Source organism: Nesoenas mayeri, assembly GCF_963082525.1.
Source record: "Nesoenas mayeri genome assembly, chromosome: 2".
NCBI lineage: Eukaryota > Metazoa > Chordata > Aves > Columbiformes > Columbidae > Nesoenas > Nesoenas mayeri.
This window is the reverse complement of record NC_137543.1, coordinates 154,709,521-154,725,876: the sequence shown is the minus strand read 5'-3', so window position 1 is coordinate 154,725,876 and position 16,356 is coordinate 154,709,521. Positions and strand designations below refer to the sequence as shown.

Here is a 16,356-nt window from a genome sequence, read left to right as displayed (position 1 = left end):
ACCAGCAATAATGCTTCTATAATTATTTTCCTGATATCAGAAGTCTGCAAGTGCCATTAAATGGAAATAAAACTATAGAAAGGAAGAGCACTTAAGTTCTTTAAAGGGGCATGGTCAGCCCCCTCGGGCCCAAAATACCCTTTTTGAATTAACATAGTGTTTTTAATTAAAAACTAGGCAGAGAATCAGATTGACTTTCAGTACAACACTGCATCCGTCCATGGCCAGGGCCTCATTTCCGTATTTCTCTCCCCTGCACAATATGCAAGTCCTCGGTTGTTTTAAACTGTTGCCTTGGGGAATCAAAAAGAGTCTATAAGAGGGGCCATGTGCCATTTAGAAAGTATACTAGCAACCAAGAAAAAAAGCCATAGTAAATTGGAAGATGGCTAATCAAACCCATTCAGATTCATGAAACTGAAACAGTTAAGGGGGAAACACTTCCTCACGTAAACATGGAAAGAAAGTTATACGAACTTCATAATAGTAACCTATGAGCTACCTGAAATATCATACCTTGCAACAAGTTCTCATTAGAGCCAGTCGATAAAAATCAACTTTTATACATAAGCTATGATTAAGACTCATGCAGAAGGCTAAAAACTTTGGGGGCTTCAGCCCATTTTTGATAATGCCTAACACTGTTCACAGTTAAAGCTGAACAAAGGAATCCATCCCATTTCAGAACTGAACCTCTTTTAGTCATTTAATAATTTTCAGAACTTAAGAAAAAACCCAACAAATAATTCGTACATTAACATCTTCAAACTGACGTCTTGACTGTGCGCACCTAAATCTCAGGTGACCTATTTATTCATTATAGTGAAGGTAATTCTACAGCAAATTAAAGATGATCTGCAAAAACACTTCCACTGCAACAGTCTTTTTATCCAAGTTTTGAGCTGACCTGGGTATCTGGAACCAACTGCTTTCCCAACTCCCTGTATTCAGCTCCCAGATGAAAAATTAAAGATTACATACCCTGTGCCAAACCTCCCATTTATAACAGATCACTCCTCTCTTCAGTGCTGCAAATGTGTGAAATGTTCTTTTAAACAGAGATCACTAAAATCTGATTTTGCCGGTTAGTCATAGCATATTAATGATTTTTTACCTCTCCAGCCCATTAGTTTGATGTGATGAATGACAAAATATGACTTTTCCTTAAACTTGCACAAATATAATCAAAATCAAAAATATTTGTTAAAATATCAGAATTCTACAAGGTAATCACGGTCTCAAAATCTTCTGAGATAAGCAATGTGTCAAAATGTAAGCAAAGTAAAAAAAGATGGGAAGTATCCTTCACAGATTCTAGAAGTGAAAAGCTTATACGTAATCCTGAGTTCAATTAAGCAGAAATTTCACCAGATTCCCATTGCCTTATTATATGATGCAATTACTTTTAAAAATATATATATATTTAGTACTTATTGCAAGTAGAATCATTTACCTCCATCAGAATTTGATCATAACAGCACACTCAATTTTACATATCAACTTAGTCCAGAAGTGGCATTTGCAACTTCATTTGTCTTTGGTCACCTCTCTTATAAAGTATGTTTGTATTTAAATAGATTAAATTCCTGCATCTTCACAAGCAGTTTTAGGGCTCACCCAAAGCTGGTAAAACAATTCAGTAAACACCTGCGTCCATTCTGGATACTTGTAAACAGAGCAGCCAGGTAGAACAGACCTTGGACAAAGGCCTTGAGTACCTGTAGTAGGAACCACACTTGGCTTCTGCAATGTACCAGAAACACCCAAGAGAAGTCAAAGTAACAAAACATGACAAAAATTGGGTTGTGCACCACCCCCCCTGCAACAGATGAGTTTTGATACTAAAATCTGGTCTTTTCTACCCCCATGAAGAAGCAAAACAACGCTAAAGCACCAACAATCATCTTTTTCCTGACATCTGCAAACAGATCATGGTTCTGTTTCATCTGGAATTACAAATGCTTCCAAGTGTAAACACGCAGTGGTGATTCTAATGACCTTGAATGGTACTTATTGTATTGCAAGTTTAAAAGTTACAAACTAGCAAAGTTTTATGTAAAGCAAGAGCTTACACACAGCTGTAATACATGATGCATCTGTTAGAGCCAACATAAATCTACAAGTCAAGGGGACCCACCAGCAGTATTGTACATGGTAAACTAATGGAGAGATTCCTTGGGCTTGGCTGGATTGCAAGAGACACAAACCCCACTAAAATCAGTAAACATTTCTTTTTTAGAAGAAAATATATACATTAGCTGTATATATTTTGAAAACTGAAAGGACAAGATGAGTTGCTGAAAGTTTTCTTAGCCCTATGGATACCTGACATGAAGGAAGAAGAGGAGAATGTTTTCCAGTCAAGTTGGGTAAGTCAAGTTAAATACAGTAGTATGAACAATACTACACCCATTACCAAACTTCTTTAAAACCAAACTCATTAGCTTAGTCATCCAGACTTATAAATGCAGTAACTTGGATACATCTACTGTTTGGTCAATACAAATCAACGCCGTGGTTGCATCAAGGAGCACAGAAGAGGCTCCACCAAACACGTATTCACACACCACCTTGTCTGGGTCCTGCAGGTCTCTTCTGACACCGCTGTTATTGCTCAGGCTACGTAATCTCTCCGTAGCTTTACCTACAGAATTAAAATCTGTTTCTTCACATTACCATCTCCAAATTAAAATTTTCCATCATGCTGTACTTGAAGTATCTTACATCCTTTGCTATCCTCCATTTTGCCTCTTAACTGTCTCCATGAACCCTCAAATCCCAAACTGGATGCAGAACTCACTTCAGTTTTCCTTAATTCCACCAAGAACAAAACCAGCAACTTCATTGCCGCCACATCACTTTCCTGTCAATGCAAATGGGAATTGTGTTTTCCTTCCCACCACAACCCTCCCCTTGTTGATTTACGTTACATGTGATCAAGAGGTGACTCAGTCTTTCACATCCCTCTTTAATGCATTTCATCCTTCCTGATCTGTTCAAGATCCTTTGCTTTCTAATAACCATCATCCAAAAGCACGGAATCCCCTCAAGTGTAGTAACATTAAAAACAAGAGTGTAATCCTTTAGATGGTAAAGATTAATGAAAACTTGCTACAACTGGTCCCCAGACAGTCGTTCCAGTTTAGTTTATATTTATGATTTGAAATCCATTTTACTGTGCCTCCCATTACAGTAACTCTTCATTTCTTTAGTTCCCATATTAATATATCAGTTATCTTATTGTTCAGAAATTGCTTTGTGAAATTCCATGCTGAGCCAAAATACTCAGCCCTCACAACTTGAATATATGCAACTAAGTTGGATTGGACTAGATGATCTTTTGAGGTCCCTTCCAATCCCAAACATACTGTGATACTGTGAATATTCTCAGTTATTCTCTATCAATTTAAGACAGGTTTTTAACATATTGTTAATATTGACCACATTTGAACCTTCTTTGGGATATCTGTAATATTTTAAAGCTCAAAAATGAAGCCTGTTTTCTCTGAGTCATCTGTTATTTAGTCTGTGTTATCTATTTAATCACCTTTCCGATTAGTACTAAGCCTGTACTTTCCCCTGTTACTTTATTTCTAGTGCATTTATTGAACCTTCTCTTTTAGCATTCCAACAAAACCACTGATTAAAACATTTCATTATTAAAAGTAAGAAAAATCTTTTATTGATCTCAGTACACATATAATTAATGGTAGTTTCCTACCTTTTTTAAGCCAGCAAATCCTTCCGATTCCAGGAAGAAAAAGGCAAAGGGCATCAACACAAATAAACATAAATTTGAAAAAAGAGAAGCAAGGTTCCATAAACCTGCAACAAACAAGAAAAAGTTCACATGATAAGTTTCTCAGATTTGAAAGTTAAAGATGTTACATTTTCCTCCCTTATATATAAGAATGTAGTATACATTCAAATAATAGCAGACGCCAGATTTTTATGGATACGTAATTATCTACCCGTAATTGCTGAAAAATACCCATTCATCTGTGTAATGATCTTCAGTTAAAAACTGGATACCAACTGGAACAGCAGCAACTGTCTGAACTCTTGGAAGACAGACTGCAAACTCAAGTGGGCTGTTCCCACAACATCCCACTCACCGCTCTTCAGATAACTGTTTCAAAATTTTTCAGGACAAAAGTATTTTATTACTATCAGTGAATCTCACAAAACTCAGTTCTGTGTACTCACTTCCTCCTGTATTTTTTTCCTCAAGAGAAACTCAGTCAAATCATGGATTGTAACATCAGCAACACACAAACGCTATCATCACCTCCAAATTAAAAGATGATACCATGATAAGAGCAGCAGCAGCCTGCCATGATGAGATGACAGCATCAGTGGGCAAGAGGAGAGCAGTTAATGTCGTTTTTCTCAATTCAGTAAGGCTTTCAACATTGTCTCCCATACATCTCCTCATAGTCTAATTAATGAAGTATGGGCTACGTAAGCAGACTCTGAGGTAGACTGAAAACTGGCCAAGCTTCTGGGCTCAATGGGTTGTGACCAGCAGTACAATGTCAGGCTGGAAACCAGTCACCAGTGGTATAACCCAGTGGGCTGGTACTGGGTTTAACATCTTCATTAATGACCTGGCTGATGTGAGAGTGTGCTTCCTCAGCAAGTTTGCTGGAGATGCAAGATCACAGAATCATTTTGGTTGGAAGAGACCTTTAAGGCCATTGAGTCCAACCATAACCCAACTCTAGCACTAAACCATGTCCCTAAGAACCTCATCTATACCTCTTTTAAACCTCTCCAGGGATGGTGACTCCACCACTGCCCTGGGCAGCCTGTTCCAGCACTTCACAACCCTTTCCAGGAAGAAATTTTTCCTAATATCCAATCTGAACCTTCCCTGGCACAACTTGAGGCCCTTTCCTCTTGTCCTATCACTTGGTACTTGGGAGAAGAGACCAACCTCCTCCATGCTCCAACCTCCTTTCAGGCAGTTGCAGAGAGCAATAAGGTCTCCCCTCAGCTCCTGTTCTCCAGGCTGAACCCCCCAGGTCCCTCAGCCGCTCCCCAGACTTGTGCTCCAGACCCCTCACCAGTTCAACTGCCCTTCTCTGAACTCACTCCAGCACTTCAATGTCTTTCTTGTCATGGGGGGCCCAAAACTGAACACAGGATTCAAGGCAGATCTTCACCAGCACCAAGTACAAGAGGACAATCACTTCCCCAGCCCTGCTGGCCACACTATTCTTGGTGCACAAAATGGAGAGGAGCAGTGGCCTAACACTCAAAAGAACCTCAAGAAGGTAGACAAACAAGCGGAGAGCACACTGGGGACCAGGTGCCCCAAAAGCAGCTTTGCAGAAAAGGCCTTCGAGGTTCTGTTAGATACCAAGTTGAACACAAGCCAGCAACGGGCCCTTGCAGCAAAGGTGGCCAACAGCACCCCAGGCTGCATTAGAAGTGTCATCAACAGGTCAGGAGAGGTGATCCTACCTCTCTGCTCAGCACTGGTGGCACATCTGGAGCACCACATCCAGTTGTGGGCTCCTCCATACAAGACAGATGCAGCCATACTACAGCAAATCCAGCAAAGGACCACAAAACTGATTAAAGGATTGGAGCCACTGTCATACAAGGAAAGGCTATGAAAGCTGGAATTGCTTGGCCTTGAGAAGAGAGGACTTGAGGAAACTGTATCAACGTGTATGGAGGGAGCAAGGAAAACAGAGTCAGACTCTTCACAGTGGTATCCAGTGAACGAAGAGACAATGAGCATGGATTTAAAAACTGGAAAGTCTACTTACACATGGGGGGCATGGAAGCAACAGCACATTTTCCCACTGTGAGTGCAGTCAAGCACTGCAACAGGTTGCACAAGGAAGTTTTGGGGTTTGTAATCTCCATCCCCCAACACACTCAAAGCCCAAATGGGCAGCACCCTGAGCAGCATTTTCCAACCAACTCTGCTTTGTGCAGGGGTGCTCAGAGCAGACGATTTCCATTCTGTATCCAGCTGAAAAATCAACAACTGACTAAAACTAAGACATCTGTAAGACACATGTGACATCTGCAGGAAGGGAAAAGCTTTATAGAACAACCTGAAGTGATAACTGATCTCCATTAAGCATATCTGCTCTATTAAGATTATCTAAGCTCAACACTTGCTGAAAAGACTTGTTCCTGGTGCATAAACATGAACTCACCATCATCCCATCAAAAGGTGTGCAGGATGCTGTGTTCCTTCTTGATAAAAGCAGCAGCTTACCTGCAATTCAGTACTAGTGCAGCTAACAGATTTAACTAGTATCACATGTTCTGCATCCTAAAAACGCAGCTTTTATTCTGTAGTTGTGAAAAACAGGCTCAGTCCCTCACCTTCCCCAAAACACACACATTTCCACAATCCCGCAGGACTATATTGTATCACCTGAAAGTCAAAAAAAGAACATCCCCCATGATAAGAAAATTTGAACTAACAGCTTTGTTTATTTCTTTCTTCTCATGTACAGGCTTGTTCTTTTTCATTCTGGAAAGAATAGGGAAGGAAAGTGACATTTACTGCATGTCTGGGTAATTCATTGTTGAGAGAAATTCCTGTATTTAGTTCCCAATGTAAAATAGTTAGCACTTTCATCTACAGCCCCTTAAAAATGACTTAACCGTATATTTTTCTTTAAATGAAATTAAATATCAAAGAGGAATAAAAACAGGGGGTGGGGGGTGGCGCAGGCAAGAAATCTACGTCTTCAGCAATTGATAGCACCAGGACACCAAGAACCACACTCAGCCAAATAAACTACAAAAAACAAACCAAGAAAATTCCAAAAGATACGTGAAATATAATACTAATTGCCAAAGAAAACAGACTGCCTAAAGGTGGCTAAACTCCAGTTAACAAAGAAGGGGATTTTTCCTTTTGAATTTGCTTAGCCAGGAAGCTCCTGTTACCATTCAAGGAACATTCACGCATAGCAACATCAGCAAGAATGTCATTAACAGCCCTTACTAGAGGTACATTAACTCCAGCAGTCTGCGGACTTTTTTTCCCCCCAGAAAATTAAGACAGAAATACTATTAGATGGGGGTGGGGGCCTTATTTCAGCAGTTTTCTCTAACTGAAAACAGACAGGGCATTCAGTTACCTGATGCAAAGCTGAACACCTGGTTGTCCTAATTTCAGCAGCTCTATTACATGTACATCTACAATGTAAACCAGGCTTAGGAGCTGCACAGTATGTACAGAGCACTTGAAGGGAGGGCAGAGCGGTGCACATCCAGAGTGAGCTTTAACAAGTTAAAACCCAAACATTTACACATTAGCAGCTGACAGGAATCACATTTACAGAATATTAAACTACAGAGCTACAATATGCATGTAAAGTTAGGAAAGAACAGTGCTGCACCGCTGCTGACATATACGCTTTCCTCAAATTAAGGACCAGAGAGCCCTCTTCTTCCCCTACTGTATTTATCCTAATTTGACAGTTCAGAAATTGAATCAAAATAGACCCAGAAAATTATTTCCTATTATACTGACTGCACCATAAACTTGCAAGAGACTTGCAGATAAACATATATAAAAGCTTTAAGCAGTCTATTAGAATCTCTGTTTTTGCATTTTTAGTGACTTAAGACCATCCCTCATAAAACGAGTTAATAAAACATAAAAATTGAAAATCTCACAGCCTTTGCCAAACAGGTAAGACCCCCAGCAATTTTTCTGCTTTCTTATTCAGGGCAGTTTCATTACGTTTTACCCCCACCTGGTGGTTGTATCCAACAACAGCACAAGTGAACATCCAGCTGGCGGAAGTACTTCTGGGTTTAGTTCAACACACATTAGACAAGAGTGTTTATACTGGATCCAGGTACAGGCTTTCTGGCTCGTTTAAAAAATTAAAGGCATATATTTTCTCTTTTTCTATATGCTACAACTAATGGAACAGTCTACAGAATAAAAACCCTTAATGTCACGTTCGAGTTATTCAGACTTTAAGTGATAAATCTAGCAAAACCCAAGTGTTTGAAAGCAGTTAAACTTTTCCCATTTCATAACATCTGCAAAGCAGTGTGCAAACCAGAAACAAAGGCTACGCTTGACAGTAATATGGAGATAAGAACATTTTCTGAACTGGAGTGCTTGTGACAGCACTATCAGCTCTCCAATCTTGCACCAACATTCCATAATTAACCTCAAAAAGATATTGCCACTGCATGACAATAGGTTTTTGCAGAGCAGCACAATGCCATTGTGCAAACCTAGCGAATACCACAAGAGGGAGTCCTTCCCCTAGATAATCTTGGAAATTGAAGTACACTGATTTTTGTCAATTTACAGCAACAGAAACCTGTGGTCAGATGTAAAATCTGCTGATGTGCCTGAACTGCTGGAACAACTGTAATAAATCTTGGTTAAGTTCAGCCATGTCTTACCCCTAACACAAGCTTTGCAATACTTGGACCTGGAAACACCAAGATCCTGAATTTACTTCCTTGTTGGGCATTACTGTTGGACTTACTAAATATAAATTATACAGTGTGCACAAAGTGGTGCTTTCTAAAGATTATCACATTAAAACAAAAAGAAGACGGTCACTGGAAAATTCAAAGGCCTTCCTATGTGACAGTCGCTTTTGCCAGCAGCTTCCTAACTAACCCAAGTTTTCTCAAGTATTGTAGCAATTCTGACAGAGTGAAAATTTCTGAATTGGGTATTGTCTGAGCAGCTATATCTGCATGAAAAGTGAGAATCAGCTGTGGTATTTTTCTTCCACGTAGGAGACATACTAAATTAGTGATCCCTGACTACGTGCGACAAAACAGATCATAGAATAACTGAACTAAAGTCATATACTCTGATGTCCTGATTTCAGCTGGGATACAGTTAATTTTCCTCCTAGTAGCTGGTACAGTGATGCGCTTCGGGTTTAGTACAAGAAGAACGTTGGTAACACACCGATGTTTTGGGTTTTGCCAAGTGGAAGACTTTTCAGCCAGAAGGTTGCAAGTGCACAAAATGCTGGGAGGGGGCACGGCCAGGACACCTGAGCCCACCTGACCAAAGTGATATTCCATACATCATGCTCAGTACATATTTGGGGGGAAGGAAGAACAATTTGTCTTCTCAAGTCACCATTACCTGTGATGGATCTCGGCTTTCTTGAAGACGGCTGAACACCTGCCTGCTGATGGGAAGTAGCAAACAAATCCCTTGTTTCGCTTTCTTTCCTTGTATGAGTAGCTTTTGCTTTACTTACTAAACTGTCTTTAACTCAACCCGAGAGTTTTCTCACTTTTACTCTTCTGATTCTCTCCCCCATCCCACCACAAGCGAGTAATAAACTGCTGGCTGGGGTTAAACCACAACATCTGATCTGCTGCTTAAAACCCCTGAAGTGCCCTCTCAGGGCTTTAGGCAGCCAAGTTTTGGAAAACTTCCAAGGATTTAGATCTCCCAGTCTCTCTGGACAACCTGTTCCAGTGTTCAACCACCCCCAGTGTGAAGAACTCTTGCTTTGTGCCTTGCAAACACTGCTTCTTGCCTCTCATTGCGGTCTAGAGAAGTTGGCTCGATACAAACTACTCACCACTTACAAATCCAGCTGTGCCGTGGCTTTCCTAATTTCACACAGGGATATTAACTCAGGTGGTATTTCTACACCCCTTCTGGCCAGTTCACCCCTACTTCTACCTTCCACACACTTCCTTTTGGGTTTTGAGCTCAGTTTATCATTAAGCCACATCAACCTCCTATGACACCTGCTCATTTTCTTGGACACTGAGGTGCATGTTTCAATTCTCAAAGGTTCTCCTTGAAAGTAAGCGCCTCTCCTGGCTTCCTTTGCCTCCAGGGCATTCTCCAGTAAGGTTCCACATGCACATTACCTGAGAAGGACCAAGTCTACTCTCTCAAAATTCAATGTCTTCATTCTATTTTTTCCCTTCCTCACTTTTCTTAGGTCTTAAACTATTGTCACCAGTGTCAGGGTCACCACTGACCACCACACCTACAGTCAGGTCCTCCTTATCCACAGCTTTAAAATTTTACTGTCCAGATAACACAAAAAATACTCATTTTCAGAAACATGACAGATAATATGTGTTATATCCTGTCTTTATCTATCACCATTTAATTTGTTGTAAACATCTTTAAGCTGAAAAAATACCACCCTTGCAAGTTAGGGATCTGGAAATTCATTAATTCGCTATCTGTGAGTATTAGACATTTAGCAACAAGTGTACTTTTATGAGAAATTTCCTCCAAAGCCCAGTTGTTATCTTTTCATGAGAACAGAAAGAGGACAGCACAGTTAATTTGTAAATTATTTGTACCAGATTAAATACACTGTTTCACATCTTGAAGGTCTTATCTCCTTTCTCCAGCTGAGTCTACTAAAGAATGTCCTGTTTCCACCAGTTATTTCCCTTAGATCCATAGAAGTGTATTTCCATTACACGTGTCAGACATAAGCATGTTAACCAATATCAGGAAGCCTGCAAAACACATTCTGCCCGACATCAAGATATCATCACAGCAAGTATCTGTAATATTCCTTTTTTGTATCTTGATTTCCTTGAAATAGTTTTTCCTGTGCTTCCTTATCACACTTGATACACTTATATTCTATAATTGTCCTTCTTTACAAATAAATCACTAACAGTTGAATGTAAACTAATCCTAAGTGCTCATAGCTAGCAAGTTTCTTAAAACATTTATTTTGAGAACAGATTTAAACGTATCATCATACAGAGATAGGCTTGTGCATTAACACATGATAAAGGAGTTTAACAGTGTGTTTTCAAGTTAGCTTCTAGTAGCTCTTACTCTACATTAATAATCAAAGCAGTGAATCTGGTTTAATTCCATCAAGTCTGCACAATTCTTTAGAAAACTCAACAGAAGATTTAAGACAGATTTTTGTGATATGTGACACAGCAGCAAAACCAACTAGTCAGTAACATGTGAACAATTCAATTAGCATTTAAGCGAAAACATAGTTATTAGTTTGAAAATAAGAACATATCTATGCAAGTATAATGAAGGCATTCAGTTTAATTACATTATGCTGAGTACTAACCATGAATTAGTGAGCCATTTAACCACTGAATATAGTAGTTTTGTGGAAAAGAAAGCAGGATCTCATTGCTGATTATTGAGAATGGTAGAAGCAGCACGGCACCAGCTGAAACTGCAAGAGTGAAGGTGCTCAAGAACAGCCTGAAAGTTAAAGAAATGTACCACTGTTACCACCAACATGCTCTGAACAGGATGAAAAAAGTAATTAGCCTACTTATTAATCACTGTCTGAAGGTAACACATTCTTACATTGTAAAAGTGCAGAAGAAACTCTGATTTCCACAATATTTCACTTCCAAAAAGCAAACTTCAAATACCAAGTAGTTTACAGAATCCAGTAAAAATAACTAGTTTTTACCAACTACAACAATTACTCTGTTGGGACTTGCAAGCATTCAATTCCCATGTCATACACAGGTTAGATTATTTAAGTTCACAGAATATATTTTCATAAATCTATTTTAGTTTTCATTTCCCACATAGACACAGAATGAAAAGAAAATCCATTTCTATATTCTTTCTACAATTTTTCAAAGCAGAGCAGCTTTTTAATGTCTAAAAAGTGAGTACAATTACACAAATATTTTAACACATACAACAACAGCAACAATATTGCTTTTTAGTTATTCGGGTATCATCTCGTATCTCGGCATTTTCTGACAACTGTAAAGTCAACACAAAGAAATTGTCAATTGTTTAAAATATTTAAGCTTACTCCTTTTAGATCTCAAGTACGACTCACATCAAATGCCATCTTGTGGCATTAGGAAGAACTGTGTTCTTAAAAAAATAAGACTAACAAAAACATTATAACAATACTAATCCAATGCTAGAATAAAATAAGAAATCGTTCTTTAAATTGCATGACAAAAAAGATAAATTTCAATAGATCATTCCTACAATAGGAATGTCAGTAAGTTGCTTACAGAGATCTTACTTTAACAGTCTACAAATCCATTTTTCATTCACACAAAACTTACAGAAGAAAGTGCGGGTGACTAATTTTATTTTAAAATATTCTTGTATGGTTTTGTCATTTTCTGAGGTGTTTTTCTTTCTCTTATTTAAGGGTGTTTAAGTATTCTAAGGCAGAACAACCAAACACACTGCAGCCTTTCAAAGTGCTACAGCAGTTTGGGTTTGTTTTCTCCCCCCACCTTCCTCTTAGGTCCTGATAATTACGCAATGCAAAGCAACATCCATCTGCGTATGTTTGACAGTTACGGCTTTTTGGAAAATAACATGCACACTTAAGGAACAAGAAGGCTTAGGCTGGAGGAACAAGAAGCTTTTAATATTTATAACAACACTTTAAATGAAAGGGTGATGGAAGTGCTAATCTTGTCTTACACTGGTTTTGCATGAAGAACACAGTATATATGATTTGTTGTGTTTTAAAGCTAAGCTAGAAATTAGATGCAGGGGGATAACAGTTAACATGGCAAATTTCACTCTTTGAATATTGAAAAATTCAGAATCAGGCTGAGACTACCACTGCTATGAAAATAATTCCATCTAGAAGAGCCTTCATTGTATTCTTAAAGAGCAGGGGAGAGATTCTCCTCTGCTTGAGAGGGAAGAGTTTCATGGCATTTAAAAGTATATATTTTCCTTTAGATCTGCAATAAACCTTATGGCAAGTATGCATTTCAAGTTTATAAAAAATACTGGTATAAGACACTACTGGGAGAATCATCTTCGTACCCCCCTGAAGCTTGCCACAAATGCACAACTAAAAGTTTGTGATGTATTCAGCGCTCTCCCAGGGTACAAGACAAATCAATAAAATACTCAATGAGCTCTCCTTCCAAGAGGCTGAAAGTACCACCATGGACAAGCTAAGAACATTGCAATAAGTAGGAAGCCCATATAGTTTAGCAAATCGTGTAACTGAGAGGGCAGCAACAGCCCACAGATATTCCATAACTCTTTAGACATATTTAAATATGAGATATTAATATTTAGCTTTATAAAGGAACAGGAAGAGAGCGCTGCTGGCAGATCAGCAGGTCTGGCAAGTGCTTGTCTTCCATTTGTTATTCTTTTTTAAGATGATCAAATACAGATGTCTACCTCAGGGTGAGGTAACTTGCCTTCCAGGATGCATCGCCTCCCTTGACAGGACTGTCATCGACTGCAGAGGGAACTTAAACACCTACTTCCCACAAAACACCCAAATTTTAGAGACCTAAACTTAGGCACAGGTCTTGCACCGAGTTCCACCTCTTGCATTCGGTCCTTGTGCAATATTTTGGGCAACTTCATGCCTACCAGACAAGCCAGGGGTGAAGAAAGCCCTTAGACCAAAGTGCCTTGTCTGTTGTCATGCCTTTCATAACACAAGGTGCCACCCAAATCTTGTTCCTCCACCTGCTAGCAACCTATTTGCTATCACATTTTAAATGGTCTGTTATTTATTTGGACGTATACAAGATTCCTACCATAATATATCCAGCAAAAAAAGTTGTGTAAAAAAAAGAGCTATACATACGATATTCTGTTAACGATGGCATCTTCGTCCTCTTGCTCATCTGAAAATTAAATTACAGCAGGTTATATTCAGAAGTTAGTTATCCTTCCTTAGGCTAAAATGCCTACACATAAAAATAATTTTAATTTACAATTTAGAATTACTGAAACAATTTATTAGCATCAATATTTTAAGAACATTCCTACCAAAAATGAAAATATATATATATATATATATATATTTCTTTGCTAGTCTTAAACTCTTTCCAATCAATGGAGCTATGAAGTTATTTCACTTTCTTTAAATATCCAGATCAAAACTTCTTGGAAACATCTTCCACAGAGCTCTACAGCAAACAAGTTCTCAGACTGCCACCACAGCTGCTGCTGGGAATGGTCCCTGCGGGCATCTCTGAAACCACAGAGAGTGGGCAAGTTTGGGAGAGTCTTAGGGTCTGTTAATAAATGTTTCATTTTCAGTATTAATGTATTTTTAAAAACAAGAAGGCATTCCCAGAACAGTAGTGATGACCATTTGGTTGCTTCCCCTTATTCCTCTTACCAAGGGGGAATGTAGGGGGAGAGAGGGAAGGAGAGGAGTTGTTCTTGTTTGTTTTGAATTTAAGCTACCACAAGCTTCCCTTCTGGTATTTCACATTTTACACTGTTTTTGTTCATTTTTTCATCAATTAACATCCCAACTTTTTGAAGTATTATCAATATTTAACTCAGAGGTCAATCACTAATATACCCTTCATTTATTCTTTACACCTTTCTCTACACACATCTGTACACCAATGTATGCATTTCTACATATGAAATCATTTTAGAGTCAGCTTTCTTCTTTAAAGTATCTCAGATTTTCCATGAGAGGTAACTCAAACTTATTTTAAAATCTAAGAAAAAATAAAACCAGGTGTTTCGAGTTCTTAAGAGTCATGCGCACGCTTGCAATAAACATGCAACCACTAACATCAGGCTATTTTGAAATTGTCCCATGAAAGTACATTGGGTTATTGTTTCTGCTTTTTGATGGGAATCTTATGGTGTTTTGAGAGACTAAGTCAAGGTCCCTTATGAATCATCTTGGCTAGAGAGCTTGTTGTAGAAACAAACAATTTGTCCTGAAAGAATTCCAGACATGTTAACTCTTCAAACATGTCTCATCAGGAAGATCCTAGCAGGCTACAAAGTCTGCCAAACTAAATGCTCACAAAGCTTCCACAAATCAGGACAGCTGCAGAACAGTTCCCCTCAGTAGCTGATTAGATCAACTGCTAAAAGGAAATAAGAGTGTCTTTACATTCAATAGCATTTGTCAAAACAGTTCCCCCTCCCTGTTCTGCCCTATCTCCAGTTTTGTACTATCCAAAATACATATCAGGATCAGAAGATAGTACCCAGCTTAATCACTTGTTTAACTACTTCTTATGTTTAAAGAGGTGTACTTTTTTTAAAAAAATATATATATATATTAAATTTCTTGAAGAGTTTACTTTTTAAACATTAATCCAACTACAAAAGCAGCTCTATCATAGCACAGGTCACTACAGATCAATAAAAAGTTTCCATTTAAGTTCAAAGTGCTAAGATCACCATGTGTAAGAATGCTTCTCCAGCATGACTATTACTGAGGCCATAGATCAGCTGTCAAGAGTCAAAGTTTCTGCTGTTTTACACAGATTTTTATTCTGTTTTTAGAAGAAATATAGAAAATGACAGGGGTTCCTACAGACTAGTTTCAGACAGACCAAGGAAAAAATACAGGATTATCTCCATGTACAAGACTTCAGTGGTGAGGTCATTATGAACAGGTTAAAAGCACTGAAATAACTGTACCAGAGCCAAGCAGGATTTTTAGAAGAAATCTGCTATTTGCCTTCTGTATTACTGTCAAACTTTTCACTTTACCAGCTAAAGCTCTGAACTTGAATTTTGGTGCTGGAACACTTATTCTGGAAAAGCTGACATGAAGGGAAAACAACAGGACCTAAGGGCAAGGGAGACACAAGCATCTACTTGGAAATCTCCCCTTTCTTCCCTCTCAACACAGTTAAAGTTTAGGCTGCCACAGAGCCACAACAAAATTAATTGTGGCCATTCGCTGTATCGTGAAGTCCCAGCTACAACACTCACTGATCCTTTTCTGAGATGTTTCGGTGCACTCCCTCCCTTCGTTAGGGATATTAGAAGGCACATTGAAGGGTCTGAGAAGTGCCAGAATGGGCATGAGGTGATGGAAACTCATGGCTCAGGGAGAAAGGGAGCAAACAGAGGACAAGACAGCAGCATATACAATCAGATCAGTCCAGGCTGCCACAGATGGGCAGAGATCTAGTTCTTCCCCATTCCTTGTGGAGGCGGAGAGAAAAAGAATCACCTATTCACCTGTGCGCAGCTGAACATCCCCCTGAGATCTGGAGCCTTCAATGGGGCAGTTAATGGCTCTTTTAGCACCTTTATGGGACTCTTGAGTCAGTTGACAGGATCGTTAGCAGAGGAGGTGCCCAGAGGAGCTGAGAAGCTTCTGGACCATGCTGTAATGCCCATGGCCAGATCTGACCAGACTATACATGGGGCTCCTGCCAAAGATCCCCTTTGGAGTGCTCTTCTTGGACCAGCGGGTCTGCAAACTGTAGCACCCTCCTTAGACCGGGATGCTGTCTAAGGAGACTTCCCGGGTTTGAGAGGACCTCACATTCTCGTTTGGGTGAGTGGTTATTTACTGGATATATCTTTGAATAAGTCCTTGCCTAACCCGGCGAGTGTGAGTCCTTGCCTAACCCAGGCAAGAGATTATTTCTTGTGGGTGCTCTAGAGTCAGAGGGCTCCGGTTT

At 39.1% G+C, this 16,356-nt stretch overlaps 1 protein-coding gene across 2 annotated transcripts in view; it reads right to left on the bottom strand.

The window, feature by feature from the left end:
- LMBR1 (limb development membrane protein 1) overlaps positions 1–16,356 on the bottom strand; it is a 76,358-nt gene that overhangs the window by 43,268 nt on the left and 16,734 nt on the right. For both annotated transcript variants that reach the window (XM_080339997.1, XM_080339998.1), the window contains 3 exons: positions 13,542–13,581; positions 11,052–11,191; positions 3,722–3,825 (listed from right to left, as the gene is read on the bottom strand). In XM_080339997.1, coding sequence (XP_080196123.1) covers positions 3,722–3,825; positions 11,052–11,191; positions 13,542–13,581 — 284 coding nt within the window. The remainder of the gene's footprint in view (positions 1–3,721; positions 3,826–11,051; positions 11,192–13,541; positions 13,582–16,356) is intronic.